At 39.2% G+C, this 21,680-nt stretch overlaps 1 protein-coding gene across 5 annotated transcripts in view; it reads left to right on the top strand.

Annotated features, from left to right (window-relative positions):
• drp2 (dystrophin related protein 2) overlaps positions 1–21,680 on the top strand; it is a 146,780-nt gene that overhangs the window by 75,541 nt on the left and 49,559 nt on the right. For 4 of the 5 annotated variants that reach the window (XM_059515878.1, XM_059515874.1, XM_059515875.1 and 1 more), the window contains 4 exons: positions 5,378–5,546; positions 17,060–17,216; positions 20,062–20,182; positions 21,172–21,440. In XM_059515878.1, the coding sequence (XP_059371861.1) occupies positions 5,500–5,546; positions 17,060–17,216; positions 20,062–20,182; positions 21,172–21,440 (594 nt within the window). In that variant the 5' untranslated portion in view covers positions 5,378–5,499. Of the gene's footprint in view, positions 1–623; positions 759–5,377; positions 5,547–17,059; positions 17,217–20,061; positions 20,183–21,171; positions 21,441–21,680 lie in introns of those variants that run through there. The other variant, XM_059515877.1, reaches the window with a different exon arrangement.

Genomic DNA, 21,680 nt, shown 5'->3' with positions numbered 1-21,680 from the left:
AACACCAATATTTGTGCTAAATGCATTTTCTTAAATTAGTAAGGTTTGAACGCCATCATTCTTAACATTACTGGGAGCATACAATGCTAGTCAGTGCTAGGAAAACAAATGCTGCATTTCTTGCATGAGCAATTTTTTTCAAAGTTAAACTGTCCAAATTAATCACAGAAACTGTCAGTGGGAAGGATGGGATTGTTAACAGATATCATTCTCTAGGTATTTTAGATCCCTGCGGCATTTTGGGGGCGAGTTAGGCTTCAAAAACTAAACCTATTCACATCTAGCCTTTGGTCCAGCCAGGTACTTACCCTAATCAACAACCAGGCACTGGAAATAATGAATACACAGAGGTCAGTTGGAGTTCGTTTGAGATGTAGGGAATACCCAGCACAACAGGAGGACTCTGGCTTGGCCAGAGAGGCGGACAGTGGCCAGCTGCCATGTGTTGAGTGTCACTTAGACAGGCGGGCAGCCAGTTGCAGCCTGCTGGACTGTGTACATGGCATTTTCCTGGCCCTGTGGGTGGACAAGCCAGGTTGGTGTGATGTGGAATGTGAGGGACAATAGTGCTTTTGTTTGCAGGACTTCTGCAGTATTTGAGCACTCCTTCCATAAGATAAACAGCAGACCATCTCTGTAAGCCCAACTCACCCACTGGGGATGACAAAGGAGAGGATCCATATGTGTATATAACAAGAGACAGGCTCTTGCATGCACAGTCTGTTGTCAGAGGAAGAGCTTTTGGTCTCCACTCTGAGGTAAGAACTAGCGCTGTCTTGTCGATGTAGAGTTCAAAGAGCAGACGTTTTTCACAGTGATCTGAGGCCTGGATCAGATTATCAAGGTCGGATTTTTTAAATGTTACATGACTTGTCTGTCTTCTTTACAGACTTTGATCACCTGACATTCATGCTTCTAAGGTATTTGAGAGAGCTTTGTGCTACAAACTGGGTGTTTTATTTTAGTGACATGGAAATGGTTTTTGAAGGCAAAGCTAGGTGCTTAAATTTCTGTGGCTCAGTAGTGGTCAGTATAAAACGTTCTTCACATCGTTTGTCAGTAGACTTGCTCGGCTTTGACTGTGCCTTTGAATACTGTATATTGTGTGCCTCTAAGTCAACTGGAGATACAATGTAGAAGTGGATCTGTATTATGTCTCTCTTTCTTCTTGGTTCAAACCAATGCATGCAATACAAGAGAAATTACACAAGAACTTACATCATGAGCCTTCATTTGTTCTAACAAAGATCCAGTGTAATAGACTTTTAACTGTAGTGAATGTACATCTACATTTACATTTATTCATTTAGCAGACGCTTTTATCCAAAGCGACTTACAATTGTGGAATACATTAAGTGATTCATCAAATAGACACAGCTTTGTTTTGAATAGAAATGTACAATGTAACATCATAAATGTATTTACTGTTACTTTTGATCAATTTAATATGCATTTCCTTAATTAATGTATTAATTTCTTTTAAAAAATAATTATTGCCTCCAATCTTTTCAATGGTAGAGTACATGTTGTATGGGTTTCTTATCTATGTTTTGCTGATTTCTGTCTAGGCATATTTTTTCCTACAAAAAGCTTGAACATTTCTCCTTTTGTTTCCCAAGGGAAAATATACAGTTCTTCATTGTGCCAGCTTTATTTTAGATTTGTAATATTCAGGTAATAAGCATTAATTTAATGCCTTTTCCACAAAATAATAATAATTAAAAAAAACAGTAAACCAATTATGATGCTCAAACCAATTATCTGAAAAGGCAAACATGTCAAAGGCAACATACAAAAATCAAACCTTGATTTTGGCCAACAGATTTTATAATTAAAACTACAGTTTAAAAATCTACTTTCACTCAGACTCTTGTCTGATGATGACAAAGGTTTGTGGTTTTTTTTTTTTTTACTTGTTTACCCAACAGCAAAAATATTCAGATTTTAGTTTGGACCATTGAATTCACTATAATTATTCTTATGTCAAGAAGTTTTTGAACTAACTGTTCGAAAAACAACAAACGAAACCACTGCAAGAGATAACATATTTATGTAAGAGGATAATTGACTCAAAACATTATACTTGCTGAGATAAAACCCTTGTGACAACTCATCCGTGTGACAACTAGCCCCAGGCTCCCTTTTATAGATTTTATGCTGTGCATTTGAAATCCACAGAACAGTATCTGCAGAGAGTGGGTGTGTGGTATTTGTGCATGTTTGTGTATGAGTGGGAGGTATAGGATTTCTGTAGGCATGCCAGTCCCTGTGCTGCCTGGGCCAGAAGAAGTGGTGCAGGGTCCTGGCAGTGGACAGCGGATCGCGTTTCATCCAATCGTCTCTGATTGGTGGAAAAGCCTCTCTGTAAGTCCTCGCCAGAGGCTCATTTCCGCAACTGTTTTCGTTTTGAGCCGATTCAGCAGAATTTTTGTCAAACACACAAATCATTAAGCAGCGAGGTTGTGAGAAGGGACTATTAATGGCACATAAACACAAAACAGAAACGGATCCTGCATTGAATCAACTGTTCGCCGCTCCACCAAAGATCCTACCTCACCATCTCCTAATCATTTTGAATTTTAACAGTATCTGATACCCGTATCTAGATATCTGATGAACCATAAACAACCAGAATTAATCACAAGACAGTGGATTAAATACACAGAGAGAGAGAGATAGATTCAAGAAAGACTGAAAAAAGAGAGTGAATTAAGAGGAACCGCCTGAGGAGGGGACGCGTTAGAGCCGTGTGGAGGCATTAATTCACTTCCTGCTCTGGGGAACATAGCATACAGAATTTCTCATTGAGATACATCTCAGGTTCTGTTTGTTTTGGCTACGTGTCACGGCCACATGAGCCCGGACAGCCGGATGTGTTTATTCCTGCACAGATGTCGGTTGAGATTATGCAGCACTGACTAGGTGACAGTATGTCGTCATGGTCAGTTAGCAAGGGGTCCCAGAACAGGCCTTGAGTACTGTAGATGATGTGTGGGATGATGGGGCTAATCAGGGTTGGGATGGGACTGAACAAAAACTCGGGGATATATGTCATCATAACTCACATTATATAATCACTTACTGTGCATACAATACAAATTATTGCCAGCTTTATTATATATTCGATCATTATTACTGTTAACTTGATTTTGATACTTACTATCATTAGTAAGATTTTTAAAATGCTTTTAAAAGAAGTCTGTCACCTAGACTACATTTATTTGCTCAAAAATACAGTAAAAACAGCAGGATCATTACACGAAATCAGTGCCTTTTCCACTTGGAAAATTTTATAAATAAAGTTGAAATCAATATTTTTTAAATATCCAGGAAATTAAACAGCACATTTATATACAATACAAAACAATATCAGCCAACATCTATTGAATATTGGCTGATAATCAGTAACATTGATCAGTAACTGAACTTGTTATTTTATATCTTGCTCACATATAGCTGATGTATCATGAATCCCTAAAATTTGACATTGACATTGCCAGACCTCTGGAAAAGTCCCAGTGCTCCCTTTAGCTAGTCTCTCCCTGGAACTAATGAAAGGCACAGAGAGGAACATATAGGCAGTTTGACAGCTGCACTGAACGAGACACAAGGGGTTTCATGACTGAGGGAAAGTTCCTTAATCATGAGACTTTTGCTGGAAAGAATGTGCCTCCATACCTTTGCCTTGGCTCTGGCTCTGGCTGAGAGAAACAGAGCTTACGTGACCCGCAGGCATTACTTATATTCTATTTATCTGCTGAGTGCTTCAGGGATCAGCTGAGGTGCATCCTATGGGAATTTGTTTGTTCCTGTGCTTGTTCATTTTTCGATTGTTGTTGTAATTGAAGGATCATTACAGTTGAGGGATCATTGCTGATTATAATAATGTGTGTGTTGTAGATGTGTCCTTATGGGTAAGTCAAATGTGGTTCAGGTCACTTTCAAAAACACACCTCTTATTCTCCCTGTAATTGTGTGTCACCTCTAACAAAGTCTCTTAACACAAGGTTGTTCACTCAGCGACCATCTTGGCATCACTCCCGGCAGATCATTTCTAGGCAGCAGGCATTTCGAGTACTGTACAACTCCTATCTACTTCAATTGGGCAAGAAAAAATTGTTCCTGTACAGTACTTCTAATCTCTCTATATGTAAAAAGGTAATTGATAAAGTATGATGAAAGAGCAGGCCATAATTAAGAAGCAACATAAAAATATAGAGTGGTGTAATATATCAACAGAGCTGTGGTTCAGATGTGAAAACCATTGTGACTGTGATATTACTTTTATAAGCCTACAGCAATTTCATAAACAAGCAGTTAATATAAATTAACTTACATTTTACACGCAGTTATTTTATCTAATTTGCTCCACTAATGAAAACAGCTCTACCACAGCAGAATTAAAGAAGAGCACCAAGCAAACACACACTAGTGGGGTTCATTCTTGAATAAATCAGTGTTCTTGAATTAATCATTTCAGTGACTTGCTTATTACTTGTTTCGTTCCTGAGTGAATCATTGTTTTGGAATGAATCAGTTGGACAAATGATTCAGGCGTTTACTCATAATAAGAACTCGTCACGACCTACTGGCGCGTCAATGTAACTTGCAGGAAGAGTCAGTAAATATCTCCCACCAAACAGAGTGACAGCCTAAATGTGGAGCTATACATACAGAGAAAACCGTCAACGCTCAGCAAATCAAATTTGAGAACTGAAACTAAAGGCCTAGGTCGTCAGGAACTCTGTAGTTTTAACATTCCTCTGCATTGAATCTTGTGATTTGAAATGCATTGCTGTTTACACAGAGCATGTTTTTGTATTCCATTGCACTGTTTTTCTATTTAAAAATGAGAATGAACAATTCCTGATAATTTACTCACCAACATGTCATCATACTGTTCATGTCTTTCATTCTTCAGTCAAAAAAAGATTTTGGATTTTGAGGAAAAATTCCAGTATTTTTCTCAATATAGTGGACTTCAATGGGTGCTAAGGGGTTGAAGATCCAATTTGCAGTTTCAGTGCAGCTCCAAAGGACTCCCAGCCGAGGACTAAGTGAGCGAAACGATCTGTTAAAAAAAAAAAAAAAAAAAAAAAACATTCGTTTCAGTAGATGAAACCCATATTCCTCAGCTGGTATCGTGTAGATCCCTTTGAAGCTGCACTGAAACTGAAATTTAGACCTTCAACCTACTGGCTCCCAGTGAAGTCCGCTATACAAGGACAAATCCTGGAATGTTTTCTTTAAAATTATTAAAAAATAAAATTCCTTAATTTCACAAGTTCTCAAGACAGGTTTTTAAAACCTTATTTCAACTTAAGCACTGCCATATGATTATGTGAGTGCTCTAAATTTTGAACTGTGTGTGTTTCAGCTGCAGGGCGGCCCTCGTGGCCGGGATGTCACTGTGTACCCTGCCAGTCGGTGGTGGATCCTGAGGGGCAGGAGCTGCCCACCCAGTGCAGGGGGCAGAGGAACAAGCACCCTGACCTCGACATGAATCTCTGCTGGAACGAGATCAAACGCAAATCCCACAACATCAGGTATATCACAACTTTTGTTCATCCTTCTATTATATCAGCCTTCTATAATGTTCAATGTCTTCTGGGGATTATTAACCTTGTCTCAGTAGTGCCAGTTAGAGATCCACATGTTGCAATTCACCCAGTCTCAGAGGCGCTAATGAAACCGTTGATTGAGTTTGGGCTGTTTTGCATGCCATTTGTATGTATGTCCATATGTAATGCAGTGTGCTGTGTTTACATACTTAGCCTCTTAATTACAGCCTCGACCCCAAGTTTTTTCTGGGGACAAATTTACCAGGTTGTGATTGGTTTAGACATCTTCCCTGCAGCACAGTGTAATAAGATCATCCCAGGATGGACAGCAGTAGCAGTACTCTTGTCAGTATTCTGACATCATCCAGCCCTGAAGGAAGACTACAGCCATACAACATCACACGTAATGGAAATGGATTGAATACTAAGTGGCTTCTACAAAAGACCCTCTGGGATTATATTGCACCAGCATAGTGGTGACTGACTTTTTCAGCTGGCCGTGTTTTGAAAGACAGATGTCCCTTGAATTTAAGCTTTGGCATCTGTAAAATGCAATGGCAGGCATTTAAGTAGAATTAAATTATGTTTGATTTTAGTTTGGAAGCAAATAATATATTTTCTTTGGTAAATTTATTGGATTATGGTAAAGGTTTTCACTCGTCTCTGTGCTGTTTTGTTGACTGTAGAGCTGACATTATTTGTTTTATGCCTAATGTTGAATCACTGCTTGATTTTTGTAGATTGCGTTTCAGAGCAACACGACATGAATAATTTACTTGAAATTTTAGCTGTTTTTTTCTTTCTCAGGCACTGTGACAGGAAGAAATCTAACTGACTTGCTAGCGGGGCAGAACAGAGCTTGTCTTTGTCATTCTCATCAGAATGTTTGGCTTCATTGGGGTCCACTCACACGGCAGTGAATGTGCTGTGACCGGGGGGCTATGTGGCTGAGGAGGTATATGGGTGGACAGAGGCATGCTGGGAATGTCTGACTGCAGACATGCCTAGATGTGTCTCACCTCTTTGATGGTGCAGCTGTGAGTGGGTGCTGATGGTGTGACTCAAAACCCACATCCCTAAATCTGCTCAAAGCATCTCTTTGTCTGCGTAGACAGTAAATAATTAAGACATCTGAACTGCTGCGACTAACTGTGTCATGCTGTATTTTGAAGTTAAAGCTAGACTATTTGGTGATATCATTGCACTTACTGTACAGTCATAATTGCGGTGTTTTGTGAAGTTTATGTGCAGAGCTTAAAAGTAACAAAAAAGAAGGCCATTCCAGTTCAGTTCTGCTCTCTTCCACGCTCAGTGTTAAACGTCAGGGGCGAGCATGGTGACCTTTCAGACATCCTCAAAGCCTCATCCAGTCTTTTCAACAGCAGGCAGAAAAAGGCTTGATTGAGCACTAACAGCATGCTAATTGCTGTCCTTTCTCAGAGTTTTAGGCTCGGAGATTAGAATGTTAAAAGGCTATTTGCTTGTTTTGGAAGTAAGATGTCCTTAAGTTTTCTTAAATTATTAAAGTTAGATGTTTAAATGTGTGGGCAGCAGGAATCTTTTGTCATCTGTTGACAATTAAAGGGATAATTCTGCAAAACACCTGTGCTCACCCTGATGTTGTTCCAGGCCTGTATGACTTGGTTTCTTCTGTGGAACATAAAAGATGATATTTAGAAAATGTTGGCAGTCAAGTTTTGATAATCTTTGACTTTCTTCATAGGAGAAATTTCTCAAATGTTGTTTTTTTTCCACAAAAGAAAATAACCTTTTTTATTAAATGTGAAATTATTACAGTACCTTGTGGTGGTTGTTTAGGATAAGAAGGGAGATACATCTTTTCTTTTTGCCTAGCTTCCTAGTGTTGCTTGTTATTACAATTTGTTGTGTTTTGGATGCTGATGTGCTGGTGACCTGAATATGCTCACCAGCAAGATTTTGTTTGGTCAGCAAGCTTCACCAGAATAATCCTGCTGATTCACCAGCCAGAAGGGATGTAAATTGGTTTTATTGTTTTCTATTTTTTTAGGCTTCCAAACTTCCATAAAGATTTTATTAGTAATCCTTTTAAAACTTTTGAGGGAGAAATATTTGCATATTACATTCATACAACAGTCTCTTACTAAATGATGACATAATTTCAATAGATATGACAAGTAAGGAATACTTACTTCTAAAACTATTCTTCTAAAAGTGCATTTACAGACATTTAAAGGCTGCATAAATGTAATGAAATATTTGTATATTAAATAAAAAGAAAAATGCCAAGTGAATAGAAAAGTGGAATAATTTCACAAATTAATTTAATAAAAAAAAAAAAAAAAAAATTCATAACTGTGTATTTTTTAACTACACATTGTCGTATGAGTGTCATATAAATTTTTGATTTACTGAAATAATAATTTGTATGGGAATCTGACTAAACAGATCAATTTGTGTTTCATTTGTGGATTCCTTAGCAGTGTTGTGATCAATAGCAGTATTTTAGTGTTTTTTTTTTTGTTTGTTTTTGTTTGTCAGTGTTGGCAGAAAATTGCATGTTCGAGAATGGTTAATGGTATTTTTAAAAAATGGAATCCATTCTCTGTTCCATTCTGTTTAAAACCAGCCTGGTCCAGCACAGAAATTGTTGCTGGTCTTTTCAACAGGGTTATTTTAAGCTCAGCCCATATTCTGACAGTTACTCATTATGAGGAACTTTCAAAATGTGTTGCAGCCATAGGTAAACACAGCCTTTTCTAACTTTGCTGAAATGCACATATTTGTGTTTGCACCAGACAGTTGTTCAGTCTTTATATGGCTGTAGGAAGGAGCCCACATCAGTTGCATCATGACATGGGACCAGAGATGTGAGAGAGCAGCAAAAAAGGAAATTTTTTGTGAGAGGTACACTGTGTTGTTTGAGTTTCTTGCTAGGATTTGCAAATAAACCCACTTTTTCAGACACCCTAATGAACGAACGAGTCAAAAGGGATTTCGAAGTGCATGAATTATTAACTACAAGCCTACCCGGCTGTGTTTGTAGGGATTAAATCAAATAAAGCTTGTCCGACGCGCTCATCTATCAGTGTGGAGCTGAGCAGATCGCTCTCTTTTGCTGGGTAGACACAATCCACTGCTGACACAGTTGCATTCTCTGCTCCAACACTCTTTGTGGAAATAATGATCATGCATTGACATAAACAACCAACAGCATGGGTTCCCTTCGAGAAATTAGAAAATGTAGTAAGACTGAATCCAATTTTCACATGTAAATGTTGCTGGGCACTTAGGCGGCACTCATTATCCCTAACTTGGCACAAGTATCAGGGAAGCTAATGATATATTTGGCCAAGGCTAGACCAGCAGACATAGTCTCAGGTTCCCTCAGTTAAGCTCTCTTTTACTCATACAGTGATGTAACTGAGACTTGTGGCTTTCCTGACAAACCTTGTTAAAGTCAAATATCTGCTTAGCCTCGCCTGAGACCTGCCCATGATCTGTCCCTTAAACTTCTGTACACATGTCTCTTACAGATAATTTATGCTTTATTGGATGTGAGTGAATATATGAATACAAAAGAATTTATTACATATCTAAAGCTCTCTTGCAGGAAATGTATTGCATTTTGCATCTCAATGCTCACATGAAATATTCCAGTGGTGGGTTCCAATGGAGGGTTTATGCATACACAATGATATATATGGAACCGGCTGATATTAAAGGTGCGGTATTTGTATGCACGTGAGGGCCTGTGCAGCAGCCCATTGTGTTTGCTTAACTGTGTCTTATAAACAGAATGTAGGGTAATGAAAGAGGCGAGACAGGCAATGCTGAATTGTAAGGCTCATTTCTCCCATGGCACCATCACCTTTTTTAGCTAGTGGCTTCATTGCGGCTGAGGAGCTGTGCTTGCAGACAAATTTCCCACCTCTCTTTTTCATTCAGTGTTACATTTAAAGGCTTCTGTCGCTAAAGGACAGGCCTCAAAGAGAATGGCACCTAGAGCCTTAGGTGATGCTTCTGAAATGGAAACAAATGAAAGAGAAAGGATATCACCAGAGACCTCACTCTTATCTTTATCATTTAGTTATTCGCTGATCCGTGAAGCAACACCTCACTGATGCTTATCATGCAACATGACCAAAGAACTAATGGGCTTCATCTGTTCTTATTTTGCCTTAATCTGTAAAATTGAGACAGGTTAGTGTCTCTAGGTTTGCATTTTATGTATCAGACTACTTTGCTATGAGAGCGTTATGTCATCAGTGCACATAACACACACACACACACACACACACACACACACACACACACACACACACACACACACACACACACACACACACACACACACCTACACCTATTAACAGTGATGTGGCCAGTCTGTTCTCTGCTATCTGCATCAGTCTAGATTTTTTTTGTAAGTATTTAAATTAATTTAGTTATCGCTAGTGATTGCAATATTCATATCGCAATTTGTATTGATGCTGTGCAGCTTAGACATACAGTACATATTTGTAATTTTGGTTACAAATTGACTTATTGACAGCATTCAAAGTGTAAAGATAAATTCATAAGGACAGCTTTAGGATTTTTTTATTCATATTTGCATATATTTTTGTATTATATATATTACATGAATATAATAATATGTAAACAATTTATTGATTGAGTGATGGAATTCATCAAAACTAGTTGAATATAGCATCTGAAATCGCACAGAACAGATTGAATCCATTACGGTCAAATTAGGTAAATAAAGGTGATGAAACTGAAAACAGTGATGGCATGTTGAATTAATCTTCTTGATTAAATGCAATTAATTAAATTTTCTGTGAGCCTAAAAAGATTTGTAATGTACACAACTAAGTACATTTAGTAGCACTTTAGTATAGGGACCAATTCTCACTATTAACAAGTTAACATCACTACCCAGTACCTACAATTTAGTAAAGTATCTGTGCAAATGTAAGAAAATGTGTGCTCAAACCAGTTTTTTACACTAAAATACCTTCAAATACTATTCAAATCATGTTTTGAACCTACAGTATGAACTTGGATTAAACCTACTGTAAATTCATTAGGATACAATCATCATTGTAAGTCTCCTTGGTTAAAATGTCTGGTAAATAGATACATTTAGAACAGATGGTTCTGAAAAGGCATGAATGGTCCTCAAAAAATGGCTTGCTTTGTCCCTGACATGAGTGAACATTGTAAAAGTAGCTCCTTATTGGTCACTGGTATTGATTACTGTCCCCTACGCTAGCCATCATGCCTGATGGTTCATGTCGAACAAGCAGTGTTACAAGACTGCCAGAGCAGTGTGCACAGCTGTCACCTATTTGCTTTCACGCTCACTAGCAGTCACAGCCAGCCCACACTAACTTGCCATCGAGCTCCTGCAACAGAACCGATCAAGATGCCTCCAACTTGTGCCTTCTCAGCTCTGCAATTCAATCAGTTAAAAGCCCTCCATTAATCTCCATTTGTTAACCTGAGATTGCTACCTGGAGCCAAGCAAGGAGGTCTATAATGCCACCCTGCCCTGATTCCATTGAGTTTTATGTTTCTCCTCTTTGTAAAAAGGACCACAGGATTTGGATGCTTGTCCAGCAGAGGCATTGTTTGATTTTGTGGCTTTTGGAGGAATCCCCATAAAGCCTCAGAGAGAGATGAAATGATCGATGGTCTAAGTCTAAGGATTCAGAAGGGCTGAAGAAATCCAGCGTTCTGTGCAGGATGGGTTAATGGATGTAATGTACTATATCTGTGATGGCAAGCGAGGCAGAGAGATGCTGTGCAATGCTCAAACATGGCACAGGTATCAGGTGTTGTGGTCTTGCTGTGGATCAGTGAATTAGTAGCACAGGGGCCTGACTGTACAGGACAGATCATACTCTATCGAGCATAAAGGGGCAGATGTGTCCCCTGTACTCACAGCGCTGGATGCAGGAACTGCTCGAAATTAACCAAATTTTTTGAGGCATTGCAGATATCCTTACTATTTGAAATAAATGCTGATTTTTGATGAATAACTTCACTGAGAGAGAAACCAGATCAGAGAATCCAGAAAAATAAGTTATTTTAAATTGTAATATGTCACAATAATACTGTGTTCAGATCAGCAAAAAAAAAAAAAAAAAACAATTTAAAAAAATTTAAATACCAACCTTACCAATCAATTTTTATTTTATTTTATGTCAGTTGTCTTTTTTGTTTGGTGGAAACAAGCTTTCACAATGATTCTATTCTTTCTCCTTTTTTATTTAATTAAAATAATCACAAATTATGGTGCTATCAGCTTAACAATTTGAGTGAAAAATTGAATTAACAGCTCAGCAATCTTAGATTCTCTAAGTATTTGGTTTGCCTCTGTTTTTTAATCACAGCAGCATGAATCACCTGCATGAACTCCTGAAGAACTTGAAGAACATCTCACTGTCTGTAGTCTGTGGAAAGAGTTCACATGATCAGTGTCACAAATGTATGTAGTTTAGACCCCAAAGTATTCAACAGCACTTGCATTCATGGATAAATAAAACCTTGGCATTGCTATCAACAAAGGCCCTATTTACATTGTTTGATGACTTATTATGCAAGGGCTTGATACACACTTACCTGTGACATACTTTAATTTACAAAGCAACAACAAGCACTTGCCTGTAATAGGGAATCAAAAGCAATGTTTGCTGGTAATAGCTTAAGGCTAGCAGTGTGACGTACATTCTAAGCAAGTTCAACCCATCAACACTGAGTAGAAATGCTACATGAACTCATCAAGCTCACACAGACGGGAGCTTCATTTGAACTTTGATGTGAATAGAACAAAAATCTACAGATAACTGTAGCTGTGACCCTTTGATAGTAGCAGCTGGGTGAGTAGCATTTTCCTTGGGTTCTATTCTTTTGTGTTTGTGTGTGTGTGTGTGTGTGTGTGTGTGTACATAAGTGTGCTTGTAGGAGATGTGTGTGCTTGTTTGTGATTGTGTCTGTATGATGAAGCAGCCTTTAGGCAACTATAGAACACACAGGCTCTCTAATGAAATGTCTGCAGCCTGGCTGCCTTTATTGAGTCTAATAACAAATCATTATAGAGAGCGCTGTGCCCACCCTCCTTCAGTACAATATAGGTCCGAACAGGTGAAGCAGGTCTCCTACTTGGCTTCTCTCTTTTCATCGTACCTCCTCTTGTTCTCTAATTATGTAGTATATAATAACAATTTATTTTATTTCTACTGAGAATATAATTTCAAAGCACTGAAACTACATGTTCTGATGGCTTTGGTGGCATTGTTTTGCTGGAAAACATTCTTTAAACTAAATTGAAAATATGTTGGCATGAGATTTTTTATATCTGGCTGTGTTGTCCTAATGAGCACATGGTTGCCTGACAATTGGCCTCTATCTGCCAATGATTAAAAATAACAAGCACATTAGTGTTTGCATGTCCCGGTGGACACTGTTGCTTCAATTATCACTAAGTGGAGGCTACATTTTAACTAGCCCTGTTGAAAAAAGTCATCCGTCAAAACAACCTGTGTGAACCAGAGGTCAATTCATGAGTAAAGGTACACTGAGGCCAACAATCAACAATCTGTCTTTTTGCTTTGTCATTTAACAGACGCTTTTATTCAAAGGGCTCCATATAACACAGACAGTCCCGCTGGTGCAACCTGGGGTCTTGCTGGGCACAGTGATGAAACCTCACAGATTTCAGAATTGTTGGAGTTTTTACCTGCAGCTTTTGGGCACTGGTCCAAATCCTTAGGCTACACCATGCCCAAATATTTTGATTATTTCCTTTGGACCTCAATAGCTATGGCTATACAATTTTTTTTATAAATCCCAGAAACTGAGATTGCTGATATAGCTGAATTATCAAACGTACTCAAAAACTCCAAAGCTCACCAGAATGGGTGGGGCATCTGGCTATATATGTGGCTGCTTCGCCATAGAATTCAGGTTATTTCGACTGAAGTGACGACTTAATTGTGCAGCCTGTTTAGCACGGCACGGAACGCAGTACTCATTCCTGTATCTCAGGGAAACAAGGTTACGTTTGTCTGCTTAAAGATGCTATGGGAACACAGTTCAATCACACCGTGCTAAGAAGGGGAATGACCAAGCAATCATACTTGACACTAGTGCCAGGATATGACAATAGCAATCAGGTTGCAGAATAAATTCAGTGAGGTTATGTCTAACCTAGTTTGATTGCCCCGACTAGCACAGCCTCGGCACCAAGGGGGTAGAGCGCGCACAAGCAGAGTTTGCATTGCCATGGGCAAAGATATGCCAAAGTGCACTGAAACTATAAGTATCAGAAATGTGACCTCATACAGAAAGCACCCCAGTATGCAATGTAGGGATATCTAGATTATAATATCTAGCGAATGTGGACGCAAAGGCCCAGCTGGCCGCACAAATTTCTGTAATGGTCCACCTACTAGACCATGCCTGGGATGAGGAGACCCCTCTAATAGAGTGGGCTTTTACTCTAATGGGACATTGCAGACCCAAGGAAGAGTAGGCTAGCTGAATAGCATCCACATCCTTTGTTTTGAGACCAGAAAACCTTTGGCTTGGCCACCAAAGCAGACAAAGAGTTGTTCCAATTGCCTAAATGGTGCGGAGCGCTCAGTGTAGGCTCTCAGATCCCTAAAGGGGCATAACAGATTCAACTCTCGACTCATGCCTTGGTTTCAGGACAACCTTAGAGTTACTAGGCCCAAATTCCAGACAACTAGTGCTTACGGAGAGTGCCTGTAAGTCACCCATGTGTTTTACTGACACTAGTGCTAGAAGCAGAGAAGTCTTTAGTGACAGGGCACTTTAGGCTGATAGATTTTAGCCGCTCAAAAGGGGAACCCTTTAAGGCCTTTAATAAAGTAGGAAGGTCCCATGAACGAACAGTGAGGGGGCGTGGCAGATTAAGCATTCTGGCCCCTCTCATAAAACACATGACAAGGTAGTTTTTCCTTACTCACTGGCCTGCTATAGGGGCGTGTGACACCGCTATAGTCACTACAAAGACTTTGAGCGTGGAGGGGGATGGACCTTTATCCAACAGCTCTTGCAGGAATGACAGTATCACTGATACGTCACAGACCGACGGGTCTATGCCATGATTTGAGCACCAAGCATAGAACACCAACGTTTTGGAGGCGTAGATGTGGATGCCATGTCGTTTGGCCCACCTGAGAAAGGAGGTTCTCAAGGTGGTGGGCCATGGGGCCGATTGTCAGCATTTGTGACAGTTTGGCCAACCAATACTGGTTCTCCCAAAGTGGGGCTACCAATAGGATTCTGTGTCCCTGGTCCTTGATCCGCCTGATTACCTGGGGAATCAGAGTGATTGGGGGAAAAGCATAAAGGAGGAAGTAGGGCCAGTAGAGGGCTAAGGCATCCTTGTGCTTAAAGAAATATGCTGGGCAATGAGAGCTGTTTTCTGAGGCGAAGAAGTCTACTTCCGCTTTGCAAAAAATCTCCCATATTGTCTGTACTGTTTGCAGGTAAAGCATCCACTCCTCTGAGGGGATTTTGCTTCTTGAAAGCATATCCGCACCTTAGTTTAGTTTACCTGGCAAGTGCACTGTGAGATGGTTCCTCGGGAGGAGACCATTCCAAGACCAGCTCTTCATTGTCACCTTGAGAGAACACATATAAGTTTAGTGTCCACCCCAAGTTTTGCATTGCTGGGCTCGGACGGCTTTGAGGGGCTGGGTTCAGTGATCCCAACAACTCCTCTCCATCGGAAGCTGCTAGAGACATGCTGTCATCTAGCAGCTCTTCGTCACTTCCACCAAACAAGATCAGGTCACTTGTGGCAGCTGCAATGGTTCTTCAGGATGAGAACCATTCATACAGGATCCATCCTAATTGTGAAAAAAAAATTCACAAAACCAAATTGGAAGTTTCCATCCCACTTATTCACTAGAACAAAATTGTCACTGTTGTGTGAATTTGAGCAAATTGACTTTTTCATGTGCATCTAGGAAAGTTTTATGTACATATCCTTTTACCATATAGCAAGATTATTTAACACATTTTTATGTTATTCCAAAATTAGCATAAAAATATGCGGATGGAAACCCAGCTTTTAACCTGTTTGGAAGAATGGCACAAAAAGAGCCCAATAAGACCCATGCAAACACACCTGGAGCCAAAAAACATAATAGTGACCCAGGAAAATATTGCTGAAATGTGCTAAAAATATAGCTTTTTATCTAGAATTCAAAGATGTATGTGTGCCACAAATCTAACACTGCCCACACCTCAAAAAACACCATACCTACAGTGAAGCCACTTTTTTATTAGCAGAGGCTGAGCATCTTGTTAAAATGGAAGGTAGACAGAATGCAGCAAATACTGTGAGAAGGAAATTAATTCATGATCTCAAACACAAAAAACACTGTAGTGACACAAATAAGTGAATGTCCTACAGTTGTCTTGTTAAATCGCACAACCATCTTGCGAGCAACCTGAATGGCCTGGAGCCAAATGGTACGTATTTCACCCTTGACTTAATGCGACCCTCGCTGCATTAGCAGTAGCTTTTTTTTCCACAATGTCATGAGGCTATTCAGTAGTCATGCAAACACTGTTTTTTTCCCCCCTAACAAAAAATGTCACACTTAATCCCTTTGTCTTAGTTATTTCTTTCCTGTATTGCCTGGGCTTTGGCAGTGCTCTTGGGTGCCATATAATGGTCTAAAAATAATGCAGGTGTCTACTGCATGCTGGGACACTGGGTGTTATTGCAACACAAGGTTCTTCTCTCTTAATCCTCTATGCAGCATCAGGTGGGATGCAGACAGAACTAGTCTGTCTCTAAAACAATTCCAGTCTATGTGGGCAGGTGGTTAAATGGCTGGCTTTATATTTTATTTATCGCCTTGTGAAAATGTGATTTCTGCAAACAGATAAGATTTCATCCCATGTGTAAATGCAGGGCAATGGGTTGAGACGTGCTTTCCTGTTTCATTACATGCTGGGATGTCATGGAGATGTTTTATGCTCTTCGGTATGCATAACTCTTCTTTTGACATGCCTAGGTAGGAGACGGAGGCAGGTTGAAGCTAAGTACAAGTGCATGTAGGTATCATGATTCAGTTAACCCCTTCTGGAACCAACCAAGCAAAACAATATTTTAATGTTATATATTATTTACTTACATAACTTTATATCTATCTATCTATATATATATATTTTAAATAAATATTTTAATACACATTATATGTTACATTTGAAAGTACTGTATTCACACTGTATATAGGAGTCCTGTGGAGCATCGAAAACATATGCTGTTGTCTAACTATGTTGGCATGTTAACCAGAGAATTAATATTGCAAAACCCTCAAAAATAATAAAACAGATATGGTGACACGGTTCTGTAACAGTATGTCCTGAGACTCTAGATTTTGACGTTTTTTCAGTGCTGTGATCTCGGTGCTGTCTAAGTTTTGACCATGGGTCCGTGCCCGGTGGCGGGCTATCGCTTGCTGTGTTGTCAGGGTACGGCTGGAGGCCTTTTCGGACAACAGCGGGAAGCTCCAGCTGTCCCTACAGGAGATCATCGAATGGCTGACAGCTAAAGACGAGGAGCTGTCCGAGCAGCTGCCCATAGGTGGTGATGTGGGAGCGGTGCAGCACCAGCGGGAGTTCCACCAGGTTGGCTTAACACACATGCCCACTTCCTCATGCTGTCTTTCCTCATATTATCATATATTTTCTCTTGCTGACTTTGCTCCTGAACACGGTTAATCTTGTCATCTATCAATATAACAGAATCAATTCAATATTTAAGACTGCAATATGGCAGCAGGAGTTCAGACAGAAGGACATTAAAGATTCGAGCCCACCCACCTGTAAGCTAATAAAAAGCCTCTGAATCTATTATCAAGATGCTAAAGTAGACCTGAATGAAACATGTTAATTGGGAATCTAAACCCCCGTCTGTTCATAAACCACAAAGAGTCTTGCAAGATCAAGAAAAATAGAACAAAGAAAATAGTGGCACCAACTGATGCATGCACAATAAATGGCTTAAGATGCAACTTTTATGTTTACACTTTTTTTCTCTCCAATTTAGGGATAGTTCATCTAAAAAGACTTTTACTCAAGTCGTTCCAATCTTGTATGACATTCTTTCTGACACTAGAAGACAACTGGGGAAATTTGGAAGACTACAGTGCACATACAGTATAGATATAATATATAGATATTATAGGGGTTCTTATGATTTTTTTCCTCATTTATGAAATTCTGTCATTAATTACTCACCCTCATGTCGTTCCAAACCCATAAGACCTTTGTTCATCTTTGGAACACATATAAAGAAATTTTTGCGTTCTGGACTTGCATAGACATCAATGCAGCTACCATGTTCAAAGCCCAGAAAAATAGCAAGGACATCATTAAAATAATCTGTTTGAATTTAGATTTTTGGGTGAACTGTCCCATTAAGAGTAATCTTTTACCAGAGGTGAAATATGTCCATATTGCAGAAATGTACAGTTCTAAGATTATATAGACCATGTGGATAGTTAACATTATGTATTTATTTAAGCAGAAACAATGAACAAGTTAAAGCAATGATTTATTCACGGATCACACATCACACTTCTCTCATGGACTCATGAGCAGAGCTGGGGTGGATATCAGATTTTTGTGTCATACAGGTTTGGAAAAACATAAACATAAGAGTGAGTAAATGATGACAGATTTATTTTCATTTTTAGGTGAACCATCCCATTAAATATTTACCACTCTCCTGTGCCTATACATTATGTTCTGCATTCAAACATGTTTTTCTCCCAATACACAAACTCACTCTCCTAGATAAACACACAACTTGTAATTGGCCCGGTACTACTGCAGGCTACTGCTTCCATCTTAGCACCAATTTCCAGTGCTGTCAGCTGAATAAAGCAGGAAAAAGAGGGGTTCTGAGAGAAAAGCTTGAGCGAGAGAGTGAGAAAGAGAGAGAGAGATAGCAAGCTCTTTCTCTCTGTGAGTGACACAGTGAAATCAGCCTCCAAATTAACAGACCTGTATCTCACTGTCTGTTTCTTGGCTCTCACTTATTTCTCCTTTATTGCTCACTTTTTGCTTCTTATGTAATATGTAGATGTACATATGCACGTGGATGCATTCCTATCTTTGTAGTATTATTCCATCTGTCACACACTCTTCTCTTTCCCTCCAGTTCACTGCTGCAGTGTACAATGTTCGCTTTCCCAATGTGCCACATCGCCCTAAAACTTTTCCGACAAAGCAGAGAGCAAAATCCCATATGCTGCTCTGCTGAGAATTAAACAGTGTTTTAAGTAATTTAAATTACTGATCATAAGTGGATTTCTTCCTCTGTGTTTTAATATCATACTGTTTTTGTCTTTCCCTGTGCTAATTTTCTGAGGTTGTTTACAGATTTTAATAGATTGGGTTTGCTTTAAAAACTGAGTATATACTAAAGCTTGCCATAATACTAGTGAAGAATGAGACAAGTTTCCCTTGAGTCTTTGAACCCTAAGTAGACTTCATACTTCATAAGTATGCATCATTACTTAAGAGTACTTAGTTGAAGAAACAACAGAGACATCACCAGACAGAAACAACCATTTCTTGAGGCTTTTCCTACAAATGTATAATTAATACATGAATGATCTTAAGTCTTTATTTTGGTTCACTCAGTCAATGGTGGACCTCTTGAGTATGAAGTTTAGCTGCTATTGAAGTTTCACAGTGGAATGAAAACATTTTCAGGCCTCGTTATTTCAGGAAATAGCTGAAATATATCAGTTCTTTCCACGAATTCCCCTCAGGAGACCTCTTGATTCCAGCAGCCCGGTAGTACATTTCTACTTTTGACTGTTTGATTTCAGTTTACACTTTCTTGGTTGCTAAGTTAATTTGCAAATGGGTGGGAAGAGTTTTCAATGACATGGTACGATTTATTGGGGCAACTCCAAACGCAGTGATATCCATAATTGGCATAAGAATGTAACACTGGGTATTTCCTGTGACCCTAGATGTTAAAAAAGAAGTCTAATGGGTATTTAGAAGAGCAATCCAAGTCAGGATTCTGATGTAATTTACTCAACCTTGTTGTTCCAGAAAATCTGTATGATTTTCTGACTTTTGTGGAATACAGAAGATGATGTCTCAATTGGGTCCAGTGTAGTTTTGGACCCCACTGATTTCCATTGTATGGACAAAAACAGTTAATAACTTTATGTATGGACAGAAGAAAGAAATTCATACAGGTTTGGAACAACATGAGGTATGGATGCCAGAAATTAAATTTTTTGGGGGTGGAAAATAATTTTTATGGAAATGTGCCGATATCTAGTCATGTAAAGCTGGAAAAATAGATTTAGTTCAGTAGATTGACACCCTCAGAGGTCGATGGATGTTGTGGGGCTCTAATACTGTGTCTGTGAGTTAGTTTATGTGCATCTGCTGTGATTGATCATGTCAGCATGACACACTAGTAAACATATATTGTTTTGTGCAGGCTTTCATGGAAGATGTCAAATCCAGAGGGCCCTACATCTACTCGGTGTTGGAATCAGCTCAGACCTTCCTGGCACAACATCCATTCCAGGAGCCTGAGGAGACTTTGCCTGATGGCAAAGGTTTGTTCCCTTGTTTTGATACACTTTAACTAAGCGTCATGGCATTGTGGTCCTGTGGCTCCAGAATAATTTAAGGCTAAGGTGATTGTCTGAAAAAAAGGGCGTTTCCCTTTGTAACATAATGTGATTGCCACTAAAGATGTTTCCATTCAGATACATGTTTCATTAAAGTTTGATTCATGGGGAAAAATAAGAATCCTGCTAAAACAATTTCTAAAAACGTGCTTGTGATTGGCAACAGATGCCTTATGTCTGGGCAATAACATGAAAGATAGTTCTAGAGGGTAAGAGTACAGTGCCAAAAAACACTACTCTTATTGAGTTTTAATGAATTTAGATTTGTTACAGTTAATACATTTTAATTATTCTTTTTCAGGATAATTCTTCAGTGAAAATATATAATTTCTTAAAACATAATAAAATAACTCGATAAGCAACACTACATTAGATATTAAGGGTTGTTGTCATAGATTCATCTCGGATGTGTTTTTTTTTACTTTAAAAATCTTCTTGTTTTTAACTTATTTATACTTAAAACAGGTGAAAAAAATCGTAGGTCATTTGTATGAAATTACGCCTTGCAAGTAAATTTAGTTTTAAATATTTTAACTGTTAATTAGACAAAACACTTTTTTGCAATATTCTTATGACAATAAATAAACAGTTAATTTGTATCTAGGTGTTTCCCTTCAACTTTTTTTAATGCAATATCCCAAATTTACATAAAAATAGCCATTGACGGGCACCTCTGTTAAGTCCATATTACAACCCACATTAACCCAGCACAGGTGCATAGAAATTACAGTGCCTGATGAGAATTTGTCTCCTCACATGTAGGCCATCAACCCAATTCTGCATCCACATGTCATCATGAGAGTGTCTGTGTCATATGGAGCAATTAATAATGGAGAGATCAGGGCTGTTGTTTTCACTCTGTTAGCTCATAGCCTTTCTGTTTCTCCCTATTGTTCCCATCCTCTCCATCACAGAAGTCTCTCCTCGCCGGCGAATGCTGAATGTAAGTCGCTCCGTGTGGAAGCAGGCCAATGTGGCCAGTGACTTGTGGGAGAAGTTGACGGCACGCTGCGTGGACCGACACCGGCACATGGAGCGAACCCTGGAGAGGCTGCTGCAGATCCAGGCCGCCATGGAGGAGCTGGCTGTGGCTCTGGAGCAGGCGGAGGGAGTAAGGGACGCCTGGGAGCCTGTGGGAGACCTGTTTATTGATTCGCTGCAGGACCATATAGACGCTACCAAGGTAATACGTCTTCAGTGACCTGATCACAAGTGGTTAATGAAGACAAATCGCTGTTTACACTTTTGTGATTGGATTTGAAAGGGAATGGTGTCTGATTTGGGAACTGCATACATCAGTTACTACTTCAGTGTGTTACTGCATGCAAAAAACATAATGGAACCAAAAAGAAAAAAGTCAGCTTCCAGATATATCTGAGCCTCCCTGCATATGTGACGGTTTGAGTAGAATTGTCAGGGTTAT

This window comes from Carassius carassius, chromosome 29, assembly GCF_963082965.1.
Source record: "Carassius carassius chromosome 29, fCarCar2.1, whole genome shotgun sequence".
In the NCBI taxonomy this organism is placed as follows: Eukaryota; Metazoa; Chordata; class Actinopteri; order Cypriniformes; family Cyprinidae; genus Carassius; species Carassius carassius.
The sequence above is the reverse complement of the archived record's forward strand: the minus strand, read 5'-3'. Positions and strand labels throughout refer to the sequence as shown.